The 21,974-nt window shown below is 43.1% G+C and overlaps 6 protein-coding genes and 1 long non-coding RNA gene across 7 annotated transcripts; all 7 read left to right on the top strand.

The window, feature by feature from the left end:
- The first annotated feature begins 380 nt into the window (after positions 1-380).
- On the top strand, positions 381-1,001 carry LOC134091395 (histone H1-like). Its single transcript, XM_062544327.1, has one exon. The coding sequence runs from the start codon at positions 381-383 to the stop codon at positions 999-1,001; it is 621 nt and encodes a 206-aa protein (XP_062400311.1).
- A 659-nt stretch (positions 1,002-1,660) lies between these two features.
- On the top strand, positions 1,661-2,073 carry LOC134091760 (histone H2A). The gene has a single exon (XM_062544407.1). The coding sequence runs from the start codon at positions 1,680-1,682 to the stop codon at positions 2,055-2,057; it is 378 nt and encodes a 125-aa protein (XP_062400391.1). The 5' UTR covers positions 1,661-1,679; the 3' UTR covers positions 2,058-2,073.
- A 677-nt stretch (positions 2,074-2,750) lies between these two features.
- On the top strand, positions 2,751-3,181 carry LOC134091684 (histone H3). The gene has a single exon (XM_062544347.1). It carries the CDS (start codon positions 2,758-2,760, stop codon positions 3,166-3,168), a length of 411 nt encoding a protein of 136 aa, XP_062400331.1. The 5' UTR covers positions 2,751-2,757; the 3' UTR covers positions 3,169-3,181.
- An 8,894-nt stretch (positions 3,182-12,075) lies between these two features.
- On the top strand, positions 12,076-13,410 carry LOC134092148 (uncharacterized). The gene is made up of 4 exons (XR_009940170.1): positions 12,076-12,159; positions 12,275-12,314; positions 12,433-12,513; positions 12,643-13,410. It is a non-coding gene; the product is annotated as an uncharacterized LOC134092148 (long non-coding RNA).
- A 1,758-nt stretch (positions 13,411-15,168) lies between these two features.
- Positions 15,169-18,489, top strand: LOC134078854 (TOG array regulator of axonemal microtubules protein 1-like). The gene is made up of 7 exons (XM_062535013.1): positions 15,169-15,766; positions 16,096-16,294; positions 16,558-16,663; positions 16,795-17,030; positions 17,262-17,420; positions 17,775-17,901; positions 18,046-18,489. Exons 1-7 carry the CDS (start codon positions 15,169-15,171, stop codon positions 18,052-18,054), a joined length of 1,434 nt encoding a protein of 477 aa, XP_062390997.1. The 3' UTR covers positions 18,055-18,489.
- A 1,459-nt stretch (positions 18,490-19,948) lies between these two features.
- Positions 19,949-20,289, top strand: LOC134091969 (histone H4). Its single transcript, XM_062544743.1, has one exon. It carries the CDS (start codon positions 19,957-19,959, stop codon positions 20,266-20,268), a length of 312 nt encoding a protein of 103 aa, XP_062400727.1. The 5' UTR covers positions 19,949-19,956; the 3' UTR covers positions 20,269-20,289.
- A 736-nt stretch (positions 20,290-21,025) lies between these two features.
- LOC134091863 (histone H2B-like) lies at positions 21,026-21,430 on the top strand. The gene has a single exon (XM_062544569.1). It carries the CDS (start codon positions 21,033-21,035, stop codon positions 21,405-21,407), a length of 375 nt encoding a protein of 124 aa, XP_062400553.1. The 5' UTR covers positions 21,026-21,032; the 3' UTR covers positions 21,408-21,430.
- Positions 21,431-21,974: the final 544 nt, after the last annotated feature.

Below are 21,974 nucleotides of genomic sequence, written 5' to 3'. Positions count from 1 at the left end.
GGTTCTGCTATAATTTTGTGCATGGTTTCCTCACAAAGACAAGATTGACTGCAACCTCTCCACATAGACGTCAAAAGTTCCCAGTTCGTTGCAAACGGGATAAGGGGCAACCATAAGAACCCATATATTCACTTCAAAGTCTAGGCTGTGCTCTTAACAACAGACATCGTATTGTTGGTAAACGTCGAATCAGTATTCATATTTGTAACAAAACGTGCTTGGAGAAAACACAAGTGATCTCTTCGCCACAGACAAGCCGGGCGAGCCCTGTCTGCTGAGTCTAAATGGTTCTCATGCTCATTTTAAATACAGCCCACCAGCACATTCGGCTATTCATTCTCTCAGATCTCTGAAGGCTGTACGTGAACATAATCGAAACAATGGCAGAAGCTGCTCCAGCCCCCGCTGCGGCCCCAACAAAGGCCCCCAAGAAGAAGACACCCCGACCCAAGAAAACTGGCCCAAGTGTGGGCGAGCTCGTCGTCAAGGCTATCTCTGCCTCTAAGGAGAGGAAGGGAGTTTCTCTGGCTGCGCTGAAGAAGGCTTTGGCGGCTGGTGGATACGACGTGGAAAAGAACAACGCTCGTGTCAAGGTGGCCATCAAGAGCTTGGTCACAAAGGGAACTCTGATCCAGACTAAGGGAACTGGCGCTTCCGGATCCTTCAAGCTGAACAAGGCGGCGGAAAAGAAACCCGCAAAGAAGGCAGCTCCTAAAGCTAAGAAACCAGCAGCAAAGAAGCCTGCTGCGGCCAAGAAACCCAAGAAGGTAGTAGCCAAGAAACCAGCGGCCGCTAAAAAGTCTCCCAAGAAAGCAGCGAAGAAGCCCGCCACGCCGAAGAAGGCAACGAAGAGCCCAAAGAAGGCAAAGAAGCCCGCTGCACTCAAGAAGGCAGCGAAGAGCCCCAAGAAAGTCAAGGCAACGAAACCAAAGGCGGCTAAGCCTAAAGCTGCTAAGCCCAAAGCCGCCAAGCCCAAAAAGGCGGCACCCAAGAAGAAGTAAATGTTGTACTTTTCTCCCCGACTAACAAAAAGGCTCTTTTAAGAGCCACCCAAATCTCTGAAAGCGTTTATTCCTCTAGTGTCTGCTGTGCCTGATTTCGCATATTCTCCAAACTCATTGTTCTGGAGTGAATGTTTAACCGCATTAGATTTTGTGGGCAATGACCTGGTAATGAAATTCCAAGAAATATAATATAATTCCACTGAGAAAAGTATTGCGTCACCATTCAAAATACTCCCTTTAACATTAATTATTTCAAAATATCTAACAGACAATGTGCCTTATTCTATTCCATCTATTTGCTTCCAAGCATGACACAAAGTAGGCTATCCAATATAGTGCAACACGCAACCATTTCAGTTAACTGTTGTAACAGTGTTCAGAAAGCCACTATCTGGAAATGTTGATACAATATAATTTTGTTTATTGGGCTACTTTCCTAATATATAGGCCTACCGCATGTTAAATTTAAAGATTAGAGGGAGGTGTGAGCACATTGTGCTACAAGCGCCAAATAGAACTGAATTGACGTAAGCAGCGAACTACACGTTGATTGGCTCTCAGCATTCATTTCTCAGCCACTGAGGCACTGAGGAGCCCCGAGCTGGCCTTATATAGTAGGACTTGACACCTTGAATCGAAACATTTGAAGACGAACCTTCGACGTTAGCTGTAATAATGAGCGGAAGAGGCAAAACCGGTGGCAAGGCCAGAGCAAAGGCTAAGACTAGGTCATCCAGGGCTGGACTTCAGTTCCCCGTGGGCCGCGTGCACAGGCTGCTGCGTAAAGGCAACTATGCCCAGCGTGTGGGTGCTGGTGCGCCGGTCTACTTGGCTGCCGTGCTCGAGTACCTGACTGCTGAAATCCTGGAGTTGGCCGGCAACGCTGCCCGTGACAACAAGAAGACCCGTATCATCCCCCGCCATCTGCAACTGGCTGTGCGTAACGACGAAGAGTTGAACAAACTGCTCGGCGGAGTGACCATCGCTCAGGGTGGAGTGTTGCCCAACATCCAGGCTGTGCTCCTGCCCAAGAAGACCGAAAAGTCCAAGTAAATTAGTTCCCTCTGAATCTATGAAAAAAGGCTCTTTTAAGAGCCACCCAAATAACTTAAAGTACATTCCAAGTTGCTTTTGGCACGATCTCTACCGTTATAAAGTACTTTTGTGTAGTAATGTAACACAATCAACAGTACTCCAAAAGTAATTGGCCTTCCTAGCCACTAAATTCCTAGTCCAGTTGACTGATAAAGGAAGGACAATAAACGACCATAATCTGAATTATCATCAAATTCATTTAAAAACAATATCAAACCACACACACAGACATTTATCACCCACAGTCGCACACACATACACAATCATAAAAGGAGGTAGTGAGCGATGATAAACACAAGTCAATAGGCCCATTATGCATATTACGGATAGTCTGGCTTTTCCTAAACACTGGTATTTGAATGTCTAAATTGAGAAAATACAGGCTACTTTATCATGACTTGTGCTTGTAGGCTACATGCTGTAGCTTGAAATCTGTGAAAGAAAGTACATTTCTTTTAATGTCGGTTTTGTGAATAGTGAATAAAGCAATAATAGAGGCGTGTGGGCTGCGCTTTGTATTTTGAATTTTAGGCGCCATGAGGAGGGAACTGGAAGACCAAAAACCTGACGTAAACAGGGGGCGGGGGCTGCGGTCATAGACTTTATATACCCGCGTTCCGCCTATCAGTTCATACTCTTCTAACCCGAAGAACTAGTCATGGCAAGAACCAAGCAGACAGCCCGCAAATCTACCGGAGGTAAGGCTCCGAGGAAACAGCTCGCCACCAAGGCTGCGCGCAAAAGCGCACCGGCTACCGGTGGAGTGAAGAAGCCTCACCGTTACAGGCCAGGTACCGTCGCTCTGAGAGAGATCCGTCGTTATCAGAAGTCCACCGAGCTGCTGATCCGCAAGCTGCCCTTCCAGCGTTTGGTCAGAGAAATCGCTCAGGATTTCAAGACTGATCTGCGCTTCCAGAGCTCTGCAGTCATGGCTCTTCAGGAGGCCAGCGAGGCTTACCTCGTCGGTCTGTTTGAGGACACCAACCTTTGCGCCATCCACGCCAAGAGAGTCACCATTATGCCCAAGGACATCCAGTTGGCTCGTCGTATCCGCGGGGAGCGCGCTTAAATTGATTTAAGTTTGTACCCTATAACTCAAAGGCTCTTTTAAGAGCCAACCACACATTCAAAAAAGCTATACTTTCCAAACTGCTTGCAGAACCGCCACACATTTACAGATGAGTAGTCCTTTGAACTTACACTTTTTACCGGTTTGAGTAAGGTTACCTTTGCCCAAATCGACATCATAAATCATTGTTAAATCAATTATGGTATTTTGAATTCAGTTGGTCAGACTATACAGTATGAGGAATAGCGATATAAACCAGCAATTCAAGCAACGACCTAATTTATAGATCAAATACAAGTCGCCAGAACAGCTTCCTGCTTCATCGCTTTTGCCCGCCTTTTTCAACGTCAGGTTTTCCAGTCAGTTTTTTGTTAAGGTTTCTCACTTTGTATCCTGGATAAACAGATGATTAAGTCGTGACCGTGTAGTAGATTTAATACTCAAAATGGTCCCACATAGGCTACTACTCAGCAGAGACATTAGGTCAGGCCTATTCAACTAGTGGCCCGCTTCAAATTTCCTGTGGCCCGCGTGTCTCGTCATGAGAATGAACTCGCTTTGACGGGTGTGCATAGATCTTCATATGATTGGCGAGTAGCGCACTGTCGGCCCGCCCCTATTGGCCAGGCTAATTCTTCCAGATATCTTCACTCAGAGAACACAGCACATCACTACACATACTGACATTTCCAAATGTGTAACTAGTTTTAAATTAAATGTTGATTAAATTACGATTTCTTACCGCCAAAGATTCTAAACCTCGAGCGTGCGCAAATCGAAAATGTTACAATCATACCCGGTCTCCGTTCCTCCGAGCCCTCGGGAAAGTTAGTGAAGGAGCTGTGGTTTGTAGAGAATTGCCTCTTGACTTCATATTACTTCTTTACAGCGGGTAAAATGAACGATTCTCGTTGTCAATTAGACGTTTCTTTAGACAGAGCCATCTTCACTCCACTCGTGGGAATGTTATTGTTTGTGATTTGCGCAGGCTCGAAGTTTAGAATCTTTGGCGGTAAGAAATCGTGAAATAGATAAACAGAGGCAGAGCTGGCATTACTTTTTCTTTAAATTCAATGCTTAGTGTATTTGAGAGATTGGCGCTGTAGGCTACTGTGTGTGTTTGAAACACTTATGAGCCTAATTATCTTGAAGTAGGCTAGTTAAATCAACACTGCAATTTTTCCCACTGATGCATGATATGGCAGCTATCAGACATCAGGGGCCTGTACTACGAAGCGGGGTTACTGGCTTAGCTGGGTAACTTCGAGAGTAAGTTGATCACGTGTGGCGTAACTTCCCGGTTAACCCGTACTACGAAAGGTGGATAGGTTTTAACCTAGGTCTGCTGCCATAGCAATTTACGCTGCATCTCAAACCTGCTCCGAGCAGGTTATGATCTTGGTTAACCCGAGGTTTGCAGTTAACCACACCCCACAATGTCGACGTAGGCTACTTGGAAGATACATTATTGGAGCGCAAATTGTAAGCGCCTCTCTTCGCAAGGCGAGAGTTTTTAAAGACCGCCAGAATCTTTCTCCATATAATATTCTCTATGAAAGATAGCCTATACATTCTCAGCCGAGGGAATTCGTTGCATTTGTCAGCTGATCGAGGCAAAGTGGAGGCTATAAGCATTGGCAATATAACATATTTTCATAATTAAGAAATATTAATGCAAGCTATAACTAGGCCTATAAACCTTCTGAATGTTCTTGAGTTTCATTTTCACCTGCTGCCAGCGGCACTGCCGTTGCATCTAAAATGTTCACAGGATAGGCATACTAAATCAGTCAATGGGGCTAAACATTCAATTATCCTTTATTAATATTTATTAATATACATGGCATGAATTGTGTTGCATCTGTAGGACTCTTATGAACTCAAAATGTATTTATTTCAACACATTTCAGACATTCCGCAAGCTATTAATCCTCCGTAACACAGGCTATTTAAGGAACATGAAATAAAACTTTACTTTCATATATCCGATCTGCAATAGCCTACGTTGCCAACAGCCTTGTCTTGATGTATCGTAAAGTGGGTTTTAATTCCTCTCAACTTTTTTATAATCATTGCTCATTCCTTATGCGTAAAATAGCGTGATCGCGTCATCATTAAAAGTGGCGATTTGCGCTGCAACCAGGCTGCAACCCGCCCATTTTATGTGAACGCGCACCAACTCCGATGAGGTTAACCCCAGTTCAACAAATCAACTTCTTACTCAGCGTCGTAGTACCGATTAACACCAATGAAGATAACCAGGTTTTGTCAACCCCGGTTTAGCAAAGTAACCCTGGGTTACATATGGGTAGGTTGAGCTCCCTTCGTAGTATAGGCCCCAGGTATGAAATACTATGGTTAGCCTGGGTGTTTTCAAATAGTTGTATAGTTTGTGTGGCAGCCTATCACCTGTCTGAGAACATTTTTTTATGGATATGGATAATAGGCTATGATCTTAGTTTCTATGCCAGTGTATAAAATTCAATTTACTCTGATTTTATCAAATATTGTTGGATACAATTATTTTGTGGCGTCTTATTTTATGTGGCCCCTGAAAACCCAGTGATTTTTCCATTCGGCCCTCTTGGTACTGAAGTTGAATAGCCCTGCATTAGGTCCTCAAATGGAACTTTGACAAAGTTGTACAAACGTTTACATAGTAGCCTAAGGCGTGATCACATTGGTATTACTTTTCAAAAGAAAATGTGGGTGGCTCTTAAAAGAGCCTTTGAGATAAGAACTTTTCGAACTCGGATCTACTTGGAGCTGGTATACTTGGTCACAGCCTTGGTTCCCTCGGAAACAGCATGCTTGGCCAGCTCACCGGGCAGAAGCAGACGCACTGCGGTCTGGATCTCCCTGGAAGAGATGGTGGAGCGCTTGTTGTAGTGAGCCAAACGGGAAGCCTCTCCAGCAATGCGCTCAAAGATGTCATTCACGAAGGAATTCATAATGACGCTTCGGGTGATTCAGATATGATGCTTACATGCGGATATTATGTGTGAACAACACCCACGCACATAAACAGAATCTCCGCGTGGCGGAGTGAGGGGTGGGTTATGACGGCGCAGTCTATCATGACCATCGTTGTAGGCCTAAATAATGTGTTTTGCTATGTACACGAGCAATTGCAAACAACCTTGGATCCGCACACATAATTCACACATAAAAGGTCACGTTGGCTTGTTGCGCGTAATAGAAGTGGTCGTAAGAGTGAATACTATGAACCTGCAACACATATTTGACTAGTTTACAGGCGCACTCAAAATGCACCATGAATGTCTGATTATCCATTAGGCTGCTATTCAGCGAAATGCTAATTATCTACGGTATATGGACCTGATGGGCTGTAATTAGCAGGTCCATAACCACACGTATGGCAATGGCAGCTTTGTGTCACACGCCACGTACTATCTACAGCTGATGGATGGATGGATAGATAGATACTTTATTGATCCCTAATGGGACATTCAAGAGGTCCATATAGGTTATTTGCATGTAGGTCTCCCCCATAAATATGTATATTAGGCTAGCATTTATGTAGGCTAGTCTTTTAAAAGCAAGTGTGTAAGTTACGCATTTTCTTCAATATTTTTACAACTGAATACTCTACATAACTTTATGCTATTCCCTTGAGTCGATATAACTCAAACTCAAACCAGTTTCAAACTCGTGTTGGTGTTACACTGACTTAAAATATGGATAATGGCATTCCTGGCATTGCCAGTGTTTGTCGAGAGTGCTTGGTATTGCACCACGTGAGACCTTTTTCATCAGTCTGATGATACCATCCAATGCGGATACTTCAGTGCTAAATTCACAGAAAACTCAGTACATTCACAATGTATGTCTGCTAAATACTTTCCTTTACTTTATTTACATGCGGCTCTCACAGGCCCTGCAACACAAAGAGTATCATAATAAAGGCTTTGTATGACTGCAATGCATGCTTCATGTGCACACCAGTGCCAAGGTTTATTTTTTATTTATTATTATTATTATGCCCAGTCCTCAGTTTTTCTGTTAATTAGCCTGTTTCAGACACAAAATACATCAACACCCATATATTTACAATGAGGACGTAATGATCATTGATACTGGCAGAATTAAAGGAGCATTATGTAGGTGTTGTACCCTACCTTAAAATAACATTCAAAATAAGTGTGATGCCATAATGACTTTTAATATGGAGAATAGTACTGTTGCATTACGTTTGACGCTCATTTATAACAGTCTATGTACAAAACATACAGTATTTCCTGAGCATAAACAAAGGAATGCAGTTTTAATATGCATACTGAGGCTGTGATCGACCAGTTGAATTCTGAAAGATGAAATGTTGTCTTGTCTCTATTTAACCAAGAGGATTTTTTTTTCTGTATTTCTCCTCTTTCACATTAGTCAGTCACACTTCACAGTACTAAAGTAGCTTAAACACTGAGACGATGCTGCAACTGCATGTAGAATCTCTGCCATAGCCTTTGTTGTTGTTTTTAAAGGAGTCATAGAACGCATTTTTTGACCATTACAAATTGATCTTTGAGCCTAAATAATGTCATATGTAAATTGTGTGGGGCTGAAAACGCCCCAGGAGCACTGCTAGATCGCCTAATACAAGGTCATAAATAAGCCTTGCAATGAAACAGTTTGTTTTTCCCGCCCACTCAGCAAGTTCATGAATATTCAAATGAGATGCGCGCTGATTGGTCTATTGGCCGATATGTCCTGAAAGTTGATTGGCTCAATCCACCGGTCTGAAGCTAGAGCCAAGTGAAACTACGTTTACTGCTGGTAAATAAAGCCAAAGTCTTTGATAAAGCTATCAACAATGGATTTAAATAAGGAATACAGCCATACATGTATAAACCGAGGCAGAAGAAGGTTCTGACGAAGATGAAGTGCAGCAGATTCCCCAACAGAATGGATGTGTTAGATTGGTAAGTTTTATCAGTACATTTCTTAGTATAGTAACTCTCCAAGGTTAGCTGTAATAACGCTAGCATTACAACGTCTCTGCCATAGACCACATATCTAGATGCTAGCATCGTAAGAGCAGTTTAACAAGAATTATTAATCGAAGGTATGCAAATGAGAGGGGCCGAGGGGTGTATCTAAAGGGGGATGGGCGCCTATTACGTGTTATCTGAGCTCTGTTCAGATTGGAGCATTTTAACACGGCTGTTTCTATTTCCCAATTTGCATACGAAAGCAGGCGGGGGACGCGGTAAAGTCTTTGGTGTTGTCCTTTGGACACTGCTGGCAGCCTAAATTCAACAGTAACAAGGTGAATGTGGTTTTGAATTCTAGGACTCCTTTAAAAATAGTTTCTGCAGCAGAATAAACTTTTCAAGGCAGAGGCAGAGGCAAGGCGAGGCGAGGCAAGGCAAGGCAAGGCAAGGCAAGGCAAGGCAAGGCAAGGCAAGGCAAGGCTGTGTGCCCTTCCTGTAGTGTTTGTGGGCCACCGTTCTCTTCTCAAATCTGGAAAGAGTTTTGCAAATTAATCGGTGCCTCTCCCCGCTTATCTTCAAGTTTCCGCCCCCAGACAAATGGACAGACCGAGCAGGCGAACCAGAAGCTGGGGGAGTACAGCATACACACAACCTCTTGCCCACTTCCTCCACTGGTCTCTCCCCGTTTGCATTATCAACCCCCAAAGGCCCCTGCCTCTTTGGGGGCCTGAACTGAATACTGATCTCTCTGCTTGTTTTCGCCTGTTTGGATGTCTGCCATGCTTTTTTGTCTGATTCTGCCTGACTGCCTATGTTGTGTTTGTGTCATTCTTCCACATAAATTGTCTGCACACTTCAGTCCTTATTGCTATTTTAATTGGCAGCAGGCATAATGTTTGTCTACATTAAAACTTCACAATCAACCGTCTGCCTCTGAGTCTGCTTTTGGGTCCATAGTACCTAGCCTCACCAGATCTGACATGACACTGGTCTGAGGAAGTTGTTCATGGTGGTGTAATGGTCTTGTGTCAGCAAGACCAATCACCGTTATGCAAGAACCCACAATACAAAAAGAGAAGCATTTCGTCAGCTTATTGTTTCCACATTCACACGTCCAGTCACTCATCAAAAGTGCTGTCATTCAGACATTGGTAGACATCTCTTCAAGAGAAGGTAGGGGAATGTTAAATAATTATTTAGAATTGATTCAATATAGTTTTTTTTTATATTGCTATGAAACATGCATTTTCCAAACATATTCACCCTCTATCAGTGAACAATGAGAAGATTAACAGGAAGCAATTTCACTCAGCCAGAGGTTTAGCTAAATCAATGTATACAGTATGTTTACACTTAGAACTTAAAATAATAGCAGTTATTGGACAGTTGTCTGAAGCAACAATGCAGTTTCAGTTTCATTTCCAAAATAATGCATTTCTTTCTGAAGGCATTCCTCTTTCCTGCAAATAAACTGCAAGTCAAGTGTTGCTTCAGATCTTACATTGTACTTTATTTAGACTAATTAAGACTATCTCAAGAGTTTCCCAAAACGCTAAATTCACCATTTTAATGATTTTTAATTTTCATAAAAAATTTTTTATTATTTTGTTTTCCAAGTAATTTCAGTGGAACTGTAATTGGGTTATGTTTAGTTGATTTATCTTTACTCAATCAAAACAAAACAATTTATAGATTTATAGCGTTTTGGAAAAGAGCTCTTGTTATATAATTTAGACTATTGCCACAAGCTTTGCCGTTTAATGTCATCTGAGAACTAAATGTGTGTTCCGCTCATTTATTCAGGGACAACACAGAATGTGTTTTGAAGTCATTTGCATGTTGGTGGCATTTTTTCACCTAAACCTGCCAGGTAAAATGGAAAAAACTATTATAGTGGCTTCTCAGTAACATTTCTATTTCTCACATACATTTGAGATCGTACGTTTCCTAACTTCCAAAATCATATTGCTAGGTCACTAATACTGTGCCATCGACTATTTCAGCCGTGCAGGGTGGAGGGAGTGTGACGTACTCTACCAATAGCATCTGTGGTCTTAAAGGGTCATCAGTGGTCCTGCCCTGCAAATATGAATATTCCTGGATTGGTGGATATCTCAGAGGAGAGTGGTACAAAGACCAGAGGTGGAGCGGAAGAGTCTGGGAACACAGCAGCTCCAAATATCCTGACTGCAGCCTGAAAATAGACAAACTTACACACAAACACTCTGGTGTTTATTACTTTCGGTTTCACACAAAACTACGCCAGAGCTGGATCTCTGGCACACCTGGGATTACAGTCACTGTTACTGGTACTGCTCAGAACAAGAATTTAAAACATCATTATATATAATCATTATATATATATATACAGTATATACAGTACAGTATATATATATATATATATATATATATATATATATATATATATAGATATAGATAGATATAGATATAGATATAGATATAGATAGATATATAGATATAGATATATAGATAGGAATAATTATGATTGGTGAGTATGTTGGTGAGTCAATATCTCAACTTTTGTCTTACTATAATCAGATTTGGATTTGGAAATTGATGCAGGGCATGATAATCAGATTAAAGTGACCTGCAGCACTTCCTGCAGTTTGGGCTCTGACTCTGAGTATGTCTGGTACAAGAATGGACAGCGCCTACAAGGCAAAACCACAGCCTCCATACTAGTGCGAGAAGTGGCCACTTACTCTTGTGCTGTGAGACGCTATGAACACTCCCCTGCCATGTGTAAGTGCAGAACATATTTAGCCAATTAGTTAGAACAGATTAGATTCAACTTCACTGTGAATGTGCAGAGTACAAGTCATACAACGCAATGCAGCGTGCGTCTAACCAGTGCAAAAAAGCAGAGAAGTGCAGGGGGTGCAGAGACAGGGCAGGATGTATAGTGCCGTGTAGACAGTAGCAAACAGCTGGTTTACAAGAGGTGATTTACATGAATTAAATATAAAGATGTGCAGTGTATTAGCACTAACCTTATCAGAGTAGTAAGACTAGATATACAGTAGTGTATAACAGAATGTATTATAAGATATGAATAATAAATATATAGATATTTAGAATAAACCATATAGACCGATATGTACAGTATGTACAGCTATGTGGTAACAGTACCATTGTAGTGCAGAAACTGTACATTATAAGAGTTGTAAGAATAACTCTGTTTAACTTCCTATATGCGCTGAAGAAAATTATCTACAGAATGAACGACGGATGTGAATATTTTAAATGGTTGTGGCACAAAAAGTCACCTAAAAGACCTTTTAGACATTAGAGACCTAACAGACCTTCTAAACATTATTGTTTCCCATGCGTTCTTTTGTTAAACAATAAATTGTTCATGTTTTAACAGACAAGCCAACACATGTCTCAGTTTCCATCAGTCCATCTGATGGAATAAAGGAGGGAACTTCAGTGACTCTGACCTGCAGCAGTGATGCCAAACCATCAGTGCACACCTACACCTGGTATATGAAGAGTGGAGCTGAATCTCTTGATAGGGGCACAGGGGAGAGCATCAGCTTCAATGTGACCTCTGATACCAGTGGACTTTACTACTGTGAGGCACAGAATGAACTTGGCTCTCAGAACTCCAGTGAAGTTGTTGTTCCTAATTCTAAAGGTTAGTTCTCAGACACATTGAAAAGCCGTTGTTGCTTGATTGACTTAATGTGTCTTAATGTGACTCATGTCAGTCTGTTGTTAAATATGATGAATGCTATTATGATTATGATGATGACAAATAGTATGTTTATGTGCCAACTCTGCTGATGTTGCGGTTCCTTCCCAAGGTCAGTGTGATATGGACATCTCAGGTTACATCCACACTCTTTCACATAAGTCACATTGGAAAGCTATTGTTGCTAGTTACATGAATATTATTGTGATTATGATCATTGAAAATATTTTATGTTTGTGTGCCAGGGGGACTTGTGATTTCCCTGGCTATCACATCAGGAATCACCATAGCTGTAATTCTTGCTCTCATACTGTTGGTGTTTGTCAGGTAAAAGGCTGAAATTGTTCACATCTGGGGCTTACAGTTTTGTACCGTTAGTGGTGAAAGCATTATGCATGATTGTGAAATGAAAATTCTAGATGGTTCCTTGTGTTATATTTAGGTGGTATACAATGGCAAGGATAAACACCACCACAAGACAGGTATTGAGAATCTATCACAGTATATTTGTGAAGGAAAGAAGTGTTAAAATAACGGAGAATCAATTTACAAGCATATAATACATTTCATACAGAATCTCTCTCTCTTAATCTTTTACAGAGTGACCATTCTAATGTCCATGATGACACATACACGGCTCTCAACCCCTGCACCATATCCTCTGAGTATGACACACTGCAGGTAAGACATCATATGAATGATCTCTGTAGCCTGTTTGATCAGCCTGTTTACTGTAACTGCTCAGTAATAGCATTGGAATACAAAACTGTGTGTGTGTGTGTGTGTGTGTGTGTGTGTGTGTGTTTGCAGAATGTGAGGAGTCTGAGTCACACATACATGCCTCTCCAGAGAAGAGCTCAGGACTCAGGAGTGTATGAGACTCTGCAGAGAAGAGAGACGCCCCCTACAGAGATGGAGTTAGAGGATCTCAGGATGAATTGACACCAACCATGATTGTCCATGTTCTGAAATGGATGACTGAAACTGTAGTAGCAGCCTCATGCTTCTGTTCTGTAGCTGTGGAAGTTGTGCTGTTTTAAATGGCATATTTAGATGTTGTCAGTCACTACAACTCTCTGCCTTGTCCTAGAAAATCTGCTGTTATGGGACAGTCAGTTACACCGTTTATTTTTCTGATGTACAATGAAGCACAGTACTATTTTCGTCTCCAAAATACTGCATTATGTGCAGCAAATTACTTTATAGTGCAATGGTCCAAAACTATGTCCGGCCTCCTCATTTTGGATGGCAACCCAAAACATGTCCGTGGTATATAGTACTGGGTACACACAGAAATATGACACAGTCAAACTATTACCTCCATAACTTCCCCTATTCATTTTCTATGGCAAGTCTCAACAATACACATGTAATACTTTTTCGTCCACTATAGTTGTTTTGGTGCTGTTTCAAGTTTGCCATTGAAAACGGAATTTAATGTAGGCCTATCTGCAAACAATGTATTCTAAAGTAGGAGAAAGTTAAAATGGTGGTCATTTCATATATATGTATATTCAGTACTTCATAAAACTCTCATAGTTTGAGAATTTTGGTTCACAATTTTTCAATAAAATGTACTTTTATGAATGCTAAAGGTATTATTTAATTTGAAATACACCCATGCTAAAGTAGACTTAAAATATGCAAAATGCGTTTCTGTTTTAGGCTCATTTAGAGTAATAAAATCAATATTTAAAACATTTTAAATTTTTAAAAATGTTCCAAATGTGTGCATGAAAGGATTAATATACAGATGTAATAAGAAGAACTTGGTTGTGATGTAGTTGATGTGTGATTTGTGGATGATTGGCATGTAAGGCTGAAAACTCACACCATATGAATTGTTTCATGCTTGTATGAGAATTGGGAAGAAGTGAGTGAACTCGGAACGATACAATAACGCGTTATTGTGTTCATACAATTATTTGTTGGTGTTTGAGGACAACGAAAAACATGTCACGTCAATCACCCTTCTTATAAACGATAATAATGTGGAAGCGTATATCTCGTATCTCCCACTAGGATGAGAGAATATAGACCTACTAGGCAGCCTGTATCTGTGTGCGTCATAGCACTTGAACGCGACTATCCCGATGTAGCCTAGGCCAACTACAATTTTTGTAATATTAACATGATCAGATAATGCAGAATCAGATTTCGGAAGCGTTATAATTTTGCCAATTGTAGGCCTGGACGGACTAGCCTACGGTCAAGCACATCACTGAATTTAAATGCAAGATACAAATGCGTATTAGTTGTTGGGCAGAGAGAGTGCATTTTGCTGGATTTACTAATAGACTAGCTTTCGATCGTTACGGTTATTTAATCTTTAATAGCAAATGATGACCAGTTTAAAACCTGATAGGCCTACACAACTAATGTTATGTGCATCCGAACAGTCCAGCAACAGGCGTCAAAGAATCTCAACATGCGTCACAATGGTGAGGTCATAATAGTGTTCCTGTCAACCTCAGCGAACACTCTATTTCACATCAGTAGTTGTTGCAACTTATCAGAGATAACACGCTTTTCAGTAGATCATTTTCGATTTTGAGCTTTGCTTTGTATTTTAAGTTCAAAGCGTTTCACTTTCCTTCCAATGGATTCCCACAGTCTTGAAGGGGAGGTGAATAAACTCCGCGTTCGAAATCTGGAGATGTTGGGCATAATGCGGCAGCTCCTGAAGAATCAGTTGGAGCAGACGCCCTACACCAGCACTTCCGCATGTGTGAGTTCCTATCTAATCGTAGCTGAAGATATTATTTTATGACGAAATGTTATGGAAATGTTAAAGGGTTAGTTAAAAGGTTAAAGGTCAAATTTAGTGTGATGACCTAAACTGGAAACAAATATTAAAGAATATTTGGCTCAACCACAATTATGTTTGTGGTAACAATATGAACTATAGTCTACCATTGATATAGAAACCATATGCAAATTTGCTATGCATGTCTATGGTTCATACAAATACATAATATTACTGCACTTGCATTGATGATGCAGTGTCTGTGTGTGTGTGTGTGTGTGTGTGTGTGTGTGTGTGTGTGTGTGTGTGTGTTTGATGACATGTTGCCTCCTCCCTGTTCACAGATTCAGCATCAGCTGTTTCACCCTCATCATCATCCTCGTGTTGTGCCTGTGCCACCGCCAGAACACAATCCCACAATGCTCTGCGGTTCCCTCCAGCCGCTCAGAGCCGCTGTAGCGTCTGGTCAGTGTGCACTGTTGCCCCCCATCAGCCCTGCACCCCCCCAGCATCAGCAGCAGCAGCAGCAGCAGTCCTGCGGCTCATCCCCCCCCTTGCCCGCGGTCGCCCAGGGCCAGTTCCCGGTCCTGATGCAGCTGCTGGCAGGTGACAAGCTCCCCACTGCAGTTCCCAAACGAGGTGCCCTGCGATCCCTCGGCAGGAAGAAGCTGACGGGCCTTGACCGCGCTCATCCGCTGCAGCCACTCCATCACGACATCAGAGCCCCGAGCGGCGTTGATACCGGCAGCATGGCACCTGCTCCACCTGAGCAATCAGGCAAGAGCCAGAGCAAGCCAAAGAGGATGAAGGCCAGGCGCTGTGTCAGAGCTGTCCAAGCTGTCCCTGACCAAAACAGTGACGGCGATGGCCAAGCTGCAGCCCAGGACATGGGATGCGTGCAGGAGCCCCTGAGTGTCACTGAGGAGGTCAGCCTCACTGATCTCCATGGCAACAGGGTCCTCAAACATGGAAGAGGTAGCGCTGCGAGCAGCTTCAGCCCTGTGGACCTCAGGACCCCGTCAGCACTGCGCAATTTGCCCTTCCTCAACACCCCCACTCCACCTATTGCCTCCGCTGTCCCTGCCCCCCCAGAAACAGCTAAACCCCAGGCAGCCTGTCAGAGACAGTTCATCAGCAGACTGCCCCGCTTCAAGAGAACACCGCTCAGTGTGGCCACTGCTGTGGCAGGTGAGTGGTGAAGTTAGGGAAGTTAGGTGCACACACACACACACACACACACACACTGACCATATTGTCACACACACACTCACACTGATCATAGCTTTTGTTGTAAACACATGAAAATGATCTAAACATCAGCAGAGGTGATACATGAGATTACTGCGTAGCACATAACACAACACTTAATACAGTCTTAACACAACTTACTTTCACATTTAAGTGTAGTTTATTGATAATAGTTACTTCTATACTCTATACTATACTCTTTGGTTATAGTATAGTTTGCCAGTGCAGACAGGATGTCAGACAGATACATTTGACCTTTAACCTCCCAGAGCAAAAGTCCGTGGAGTCTCTGGCAGGGAAGGAGGAAGTGAGGGACCAAAAGGAGGTGAAGAAGAGAGTGATAACGGTGAAGCAAATGAGCAACACCCAGCAGACCAGCGAGCTCCCAGAGCTGGCCAAACTGGCCCCTGTGTCCTGCCCCGAGCAGGCCATCCTGCAGGCCTTCAGGCTGCTCAAAGACGAGGACTGGTGGGAGTATAGATCAAATAGGCTAGGCTAACACATTAACTCTATGCATAAGCCATTAGCGGTAATATTCTAGGTTACCTTAGCATATTGACTTCAGACAGATGACAGGCTTTCAGCTAAGATAGGATATAGTCTCTAGACCATGATGATTGTGTTAGAAGAATGTGTTTATTGAAGATAGCCTGCCCTATGCTAGGGCTATACGCTAAAGTCAACGCTATGTGTCCTCATGTTCGTCTGAGTTGAGTGTTTTTTCTCTTTAGGGAGCAGAAGATTGAGGGTCTGACCTCCATCAGGTCTCTCTCTCAGCACCATGCTGAGGTGCTGCTGCCCAGGCTGCATGATGTGTGTCTGGCCGTCTACCGCGAGGTCAGAGGCTCTCTGCTACATTCTATAACCATATTGGGCATTCACTTTTGTGAACAGAACACAGTTGAAACTCTGTTTTAGATATTTTAAGTCAGAGTTGTACAAGCTATCATTCTACCCCTCCCACCCAGGTGAAGAACCTGCGCTCCATGGTGTCCCGTGCTGCCATGATCACGCTGGCCCACCTGTACGCTCAGCTGGGGCGAGGCATGGACGCGGAGGCCGAGGGCACAGCCCAGACGCTGCTCCCTAAAGCTGGAGAGGCCAGCGGCTTCATCAGGGAGGACATGGAGCTGGCACTGGGGTACATGGTGCACAACGTCACCCCCTCTCGCACCATGAACGCCCTCATCAACACAGGACTCAGGTGAGGAGGAAAGAGAACCCTGGTGACCCCTCACCTCAGACTCCTTCCTTGTTTACTGGTTCTCTGTGGTTCTGCAGACTCTACGGTTTTACTGGTCCTCAACAGGTTCTCCGTTACCTGGTTCTCTTTCTCAACATGTTCTCTTGGCTCTGTGGTTCTCTGTGTCCCCTGGTTGTCTGGATTACTCATTATCTGTCTCTGTGTTTCTCTTGGTTTGTTTCTGTTTCTTAGGCATCGTAATGCGGCCGTGAGGAAGACCGCTGCACAGCACCTGGAGAGACTGGCAGAGGTCATGGGGGCGTCCCGCGTCCTGTCGGGCAAAAAGGACCTGACTGACCGCTTCGTCCGCTCCATCAGCTGCCTGGCCCTCGACAGTGCACAGGAAGTCAGGTGGGAGTGCTACTTCTTGTTTCTAAATTAACCACTCAGCTGCCAAATCAAAACAATCAAATTCTAAATTGACTCTCCAAAGCAATGATAAATGGTCAGTGCAGTGGACTTCAAATCGTATGTTTACCACAGTTAGAATGAAGTAGTTAGTGAAAAATGTTTATGTTCAGGAAACTACGTTTTGTACATAGACTGTTGATGAATGAGGGTCAAACGTAATGAAACAACGGTACTATTCTCCCTATTAAAAGTCATTATGGCATCACACTTATTTTGAATGTTGGTCTGCCAGTAGTGATCATTGTGTCCTCATTGTAAACATATGGGTGTTGATGTATTTTGTGTCTGAAACAGGACCCATGCCCGTAACACCTTTGCATTCCTGGCTTCCCATACTGACCTTCTCAAGATGGTGGACAAGTTTGTCCCTCAGAGAGACCGAGCCACCATCAAGGACGTAATCAACAAATGCCAAAAAAAGGTGAGTACAAAATATTAGTTTTATATAAGACACTTTTGATTAATTATTCATATTTTATCTATCAGTGTGAAAAAGCTCTATGTGTTATTATTTAATTTCAGAGAATACAGAGGGTAATGGATAATGTGTCATTTTTCCCTGCAGAAACATTGATTGAGGTGAACATGTCGGGATTCTAAGGCTAGGACCCACGCGCAAGACTCTTTCTTATGGACTTACGCACAGACAAAGCGACGAACTGACCAAGGACAGATGAACAGGGGGTGTAAATGCACAGACTAATTCACAGAAAGACAGAGGACTGGATGAAACCAACAATGGGGAAACTAATGAGACAGGAAGTGCAGGAAGGGGATGGGCGGAGACAAACACACATGATAGGTACACAGAGCACATGACACAGAATAATATACAGAATGGCCACATTCGGTCCAGGCCAGATCCTGACAGAACATCCAAGCCACAAGAATGAAATGAAGAAGGAGTTCTGGCAGCAATAAAGGATCATCCAGCCCAGTGGTGCCATTCCAGCAGACTGCCAGCAAGACTGAACTCCTTCTGCTCTCATTCCAGTCAAACCATTCCACTCTCAAGCAGCTCTACGCCCCCAAACCAACTACAGCGTTCCAACTATATCTGAAGCAAATTAATAATAAAGGGGATGAAATTGGTGCATTTGTCCGTCTCAACTCAACTGCTTCAACTAGTAATATTTGGCACTGGTGTGCATGTGAAGCATGCATTGCAGTCTTACAAAACTTGTATTATAATACAATTTGCGTCGCAGGGCTTGTGAGAGCCGTCATGTAAATAAACGTCCAAGTTAAAGTAAAGTTAGTAGTATTTAGCAAACAAATATTGTGAATGTAGGCCTACTGAGGTTTCTGTGAATTTAGCACTAAGGTATCCTCACTGATGGTACCTAGATCATCTAAGCAGGTAAAAGGGATAACTGTATTGTGTGGCGGAATAACATTGGGAGCACTTAGACTCTGCGGAGTAATATTGTCACTCCAAAGTGAAACTGAAAGTGCAAGAGTGAGGATATTACTGCGCCACACAAAATAGTTATCCCTACCTGCTTAGAAATGCACCACGTTTTATTTTGTCTCACCATACTTGATCGTGTGACTACTCGTGTAACTGTATTTTAATAGGGAAAACATGGAGGTGTTTGGTCACTTAGTTCTAACTTAATCTCTGTTTGGATCCTAATGAATGCATTGTGCTATCAAAGTTGCGCCGCGCGCCAGAGCCAGTGAGTGCACGCATTGAAACGTGAGAGGTATGTATCAACTCGTCTTAGTTAAGGGAATAACGTAGTTTAAAGGGATAGTTCGGGTTTTAAGACACGAAGTTATATGGGTTCCCCGTCAGCAACGTTGTGCATCAGCACTGACTTACCCTGCAACAGCGTCCTGTGAGCCGAGATCCAGCCGGTTTTTGATGGTGAAGAAAGTAGTCCGGCAAGTTTCTGGGGTCACGAAATTAAAGTGTTTTTCTTCTCAAAACCATATGCGTTCAAAAGAGTGATATATTTGCACCACAAAAACGTTGTCCAGGAAAAATTCAAACCTCGTTATCACTTACTTATTTTTCGCGATTCCTATCACTGCGCGCTACTGACAGCTGGACAACGTTTGTGTGGTGCAAATATATCACTCTGTTGAACGCATATGGTTTTGAGAAGAAAAACACTTTACTTTCGTGACCCCAGAAACCTGCTGAAGAAAATAGTCCGGCATCAAAAACGATCAAAAACCGGCTGGATCTCGGCTCACAGGACGCTGTCGGGGGGTAAGTCAGTGCTGATGCACAACGTTGCTGACAGGGAACCCATATAACTTCGTGTCTTAAAACCCGAACTATCCCTTTAACATGAATAAACGGTGAAGTGTTCCTTTAATGCCCGCGCAATCTCTGTTCGGAAAGAGGAGGGGCCGTGAAGGGGCAGTGCTTAGTAGTTTTCACTAACGTCCTCTCTGTTTGTACAACTACGAGTTGCGAGCAGCTACCGTTTATTCGTATAAGTTTCAGTTGTAAGTATTTGCAAACATGTCCGGCAGAGGCAAAGGTGGAAAGGGTCTTGGAAAGGGAGGCGCAAAGCGTCACCGTAAAGTGCTTCGTGATAACATCCAGGGAATCACGAAGCCTGCAATCAGGCGTCTGGCTCGCCGTGGTGGTGTAAAGCGTATCTCTGGTCTCATCTACGAGGAGACCCGTGGTGTGTTGAAGGTTTTCCTGGAGAACGTGATTCGTGATGCCGTCACCTACACCGAGCACGCCAAGAGAAAGACCGTGACTGCCATGGACGTCGTTTACGCTCTGAAACGCCAGGGCCGTACTCTGTACGGTTTCGGCGGTTAAAGATCTGATCTGCTTCTCATCCTAAATCCAAAGGCTCTTTTAAGAGCCACCCAATTCCTTACAAAAGGCTGTATTCGAGATTGTACCGATTATACCCTAGTCGTTACTATCATGAGATTAAACATGCATAGTCCTTTATGGTTGCAGGCAGCCAAAGGCATAAAAGGCTACAAACGTTCATAACCTTCATTGTACGGTGAGACGCCATGAGCGCGCACCACAGTTATTGGCCTAGAATTGGAGTTCAGAATATCATAAACAACACAAAGCATATACTAGTTACATGCTGAATAGGAACAAACAGGCATTTTATCGCTTGTCATTACATGCAGAAGTCTTTGACTTGTTGTCATAACCATTTTTTGTAGAGTTTCGTAGTAGAGTTTTGTTGTGCAAACATTAGTGATGGCTCGAGAAATTCCCCCAAAGTATCAGAGAAAATGTTTTCATAAAATGTAGCGACAAATACAAGCATTTGCCATTTACTTCTAAGGATTTCCTTCATTCAGAAGAAAAATGCGGGAAAATGAAGAACAAAAGGTGGTGTAAACTGATGATATGAGGGCGGTGCTAACCGCTCACTGACTGCCCCCCTCAATACAAAATGACCAGTCATGTAGGCTATTCGGTTTCGGAGGGAAATTACCTCCGTTGTGGTCGTGGGTGTGTAAAGTGACGCAGTCCTTCATTTACATAAACGTTAGTATATAGAGCAGATTACTTGTTCAAAGGTAAACTATTGAATCAACAGTCGACATTTCAACATGCCTGATCCAGCCAAGCCTGCCCCTAAGAAGGGCTCCAAAAAAGCGGTGACGAAGTCCGCCGCCAAGGGTGGCAAGAAGCGCAGAAAGTCCAGGAAGGAGAGCTACGCCATCTACGTGTACAAGGTCTTGAAGCAGGTTCATCCTGATACCGGTATTTCCTCCAAGGCCATGGGTATCATGAACTCCTTCGTGAACGACATTTTCGAACGTATCGCTGGGGAAGCCTCTCGCTTGGCTCACTACAACAAGCGCTCCACCATCTCTTCCAGGGAGATCCAGACTGCAGTGCGTCTGCTTCTGCCCGGTGAGTTGGCCAAACACGCTGTGTCCGAGGGAACCAAGGCCGTGACCAAATACACCAGCTCCAAGTAAATCCGGAATTTCAACGCTCAATTTCAAAGGCTCTTTTAAGAGCCACTCACGTTTTCAATGAAAAATCATTCCACTATAATCAAAACGGATTGCACCAGATGTATTTGCCTACTATACTTAACTTAGCCTAACTGAGCAATCAACCACTGCTCCTCCCTGAATTTCTGAAACGTGCCAGTGAGTGTGATGCGTGTTTATATCACCCACCTTTTACTGAAAGTAGGCTATTATCGATGTAGACCGCCAGTCTCGATTAAATGATTTTGGGGACCAACACTATTATCACCTCCTCCACTGTAGTGTGGTTACACATCACTCCGACCGTTATATATCCACATTTGGAACGACTACAAAAAGTGAAGTAGGCTAAGACAAGAAAACCCAGAGTACGCCAAGGTGTGGTCACTGAAGAAAACTGCGTCAGGACTGTGTTCATGAATGATGCGTTAGCCGTGCTGTTGTCATTTACCATTGTACCAGAAGCGGCCCATCTCTCGATATTCAAAAAATAGTATTATTTGTGTAATGTTTGGCTTGATTAAAACAACGTGTACTACGTGTACTAGC

Source organism: Sardina pilchardus, chromosome 1 (genome assembly GCF_963854185.1).
Source record: "Sardina pilchardus chromosome 1, fSarPil1.1, whole genome shotgun sequence".
Classification (NCBI taxonomy): domain Eukaryota; kingdom Metazoa; phylum Chordata; class Actinopteri; order Clupeiformes; family Clupeidae; genus Sardina; species Sardina pilchardus.
This window is presented reverse-complemented; position numbering and strand designations above follow the sequence as displayed.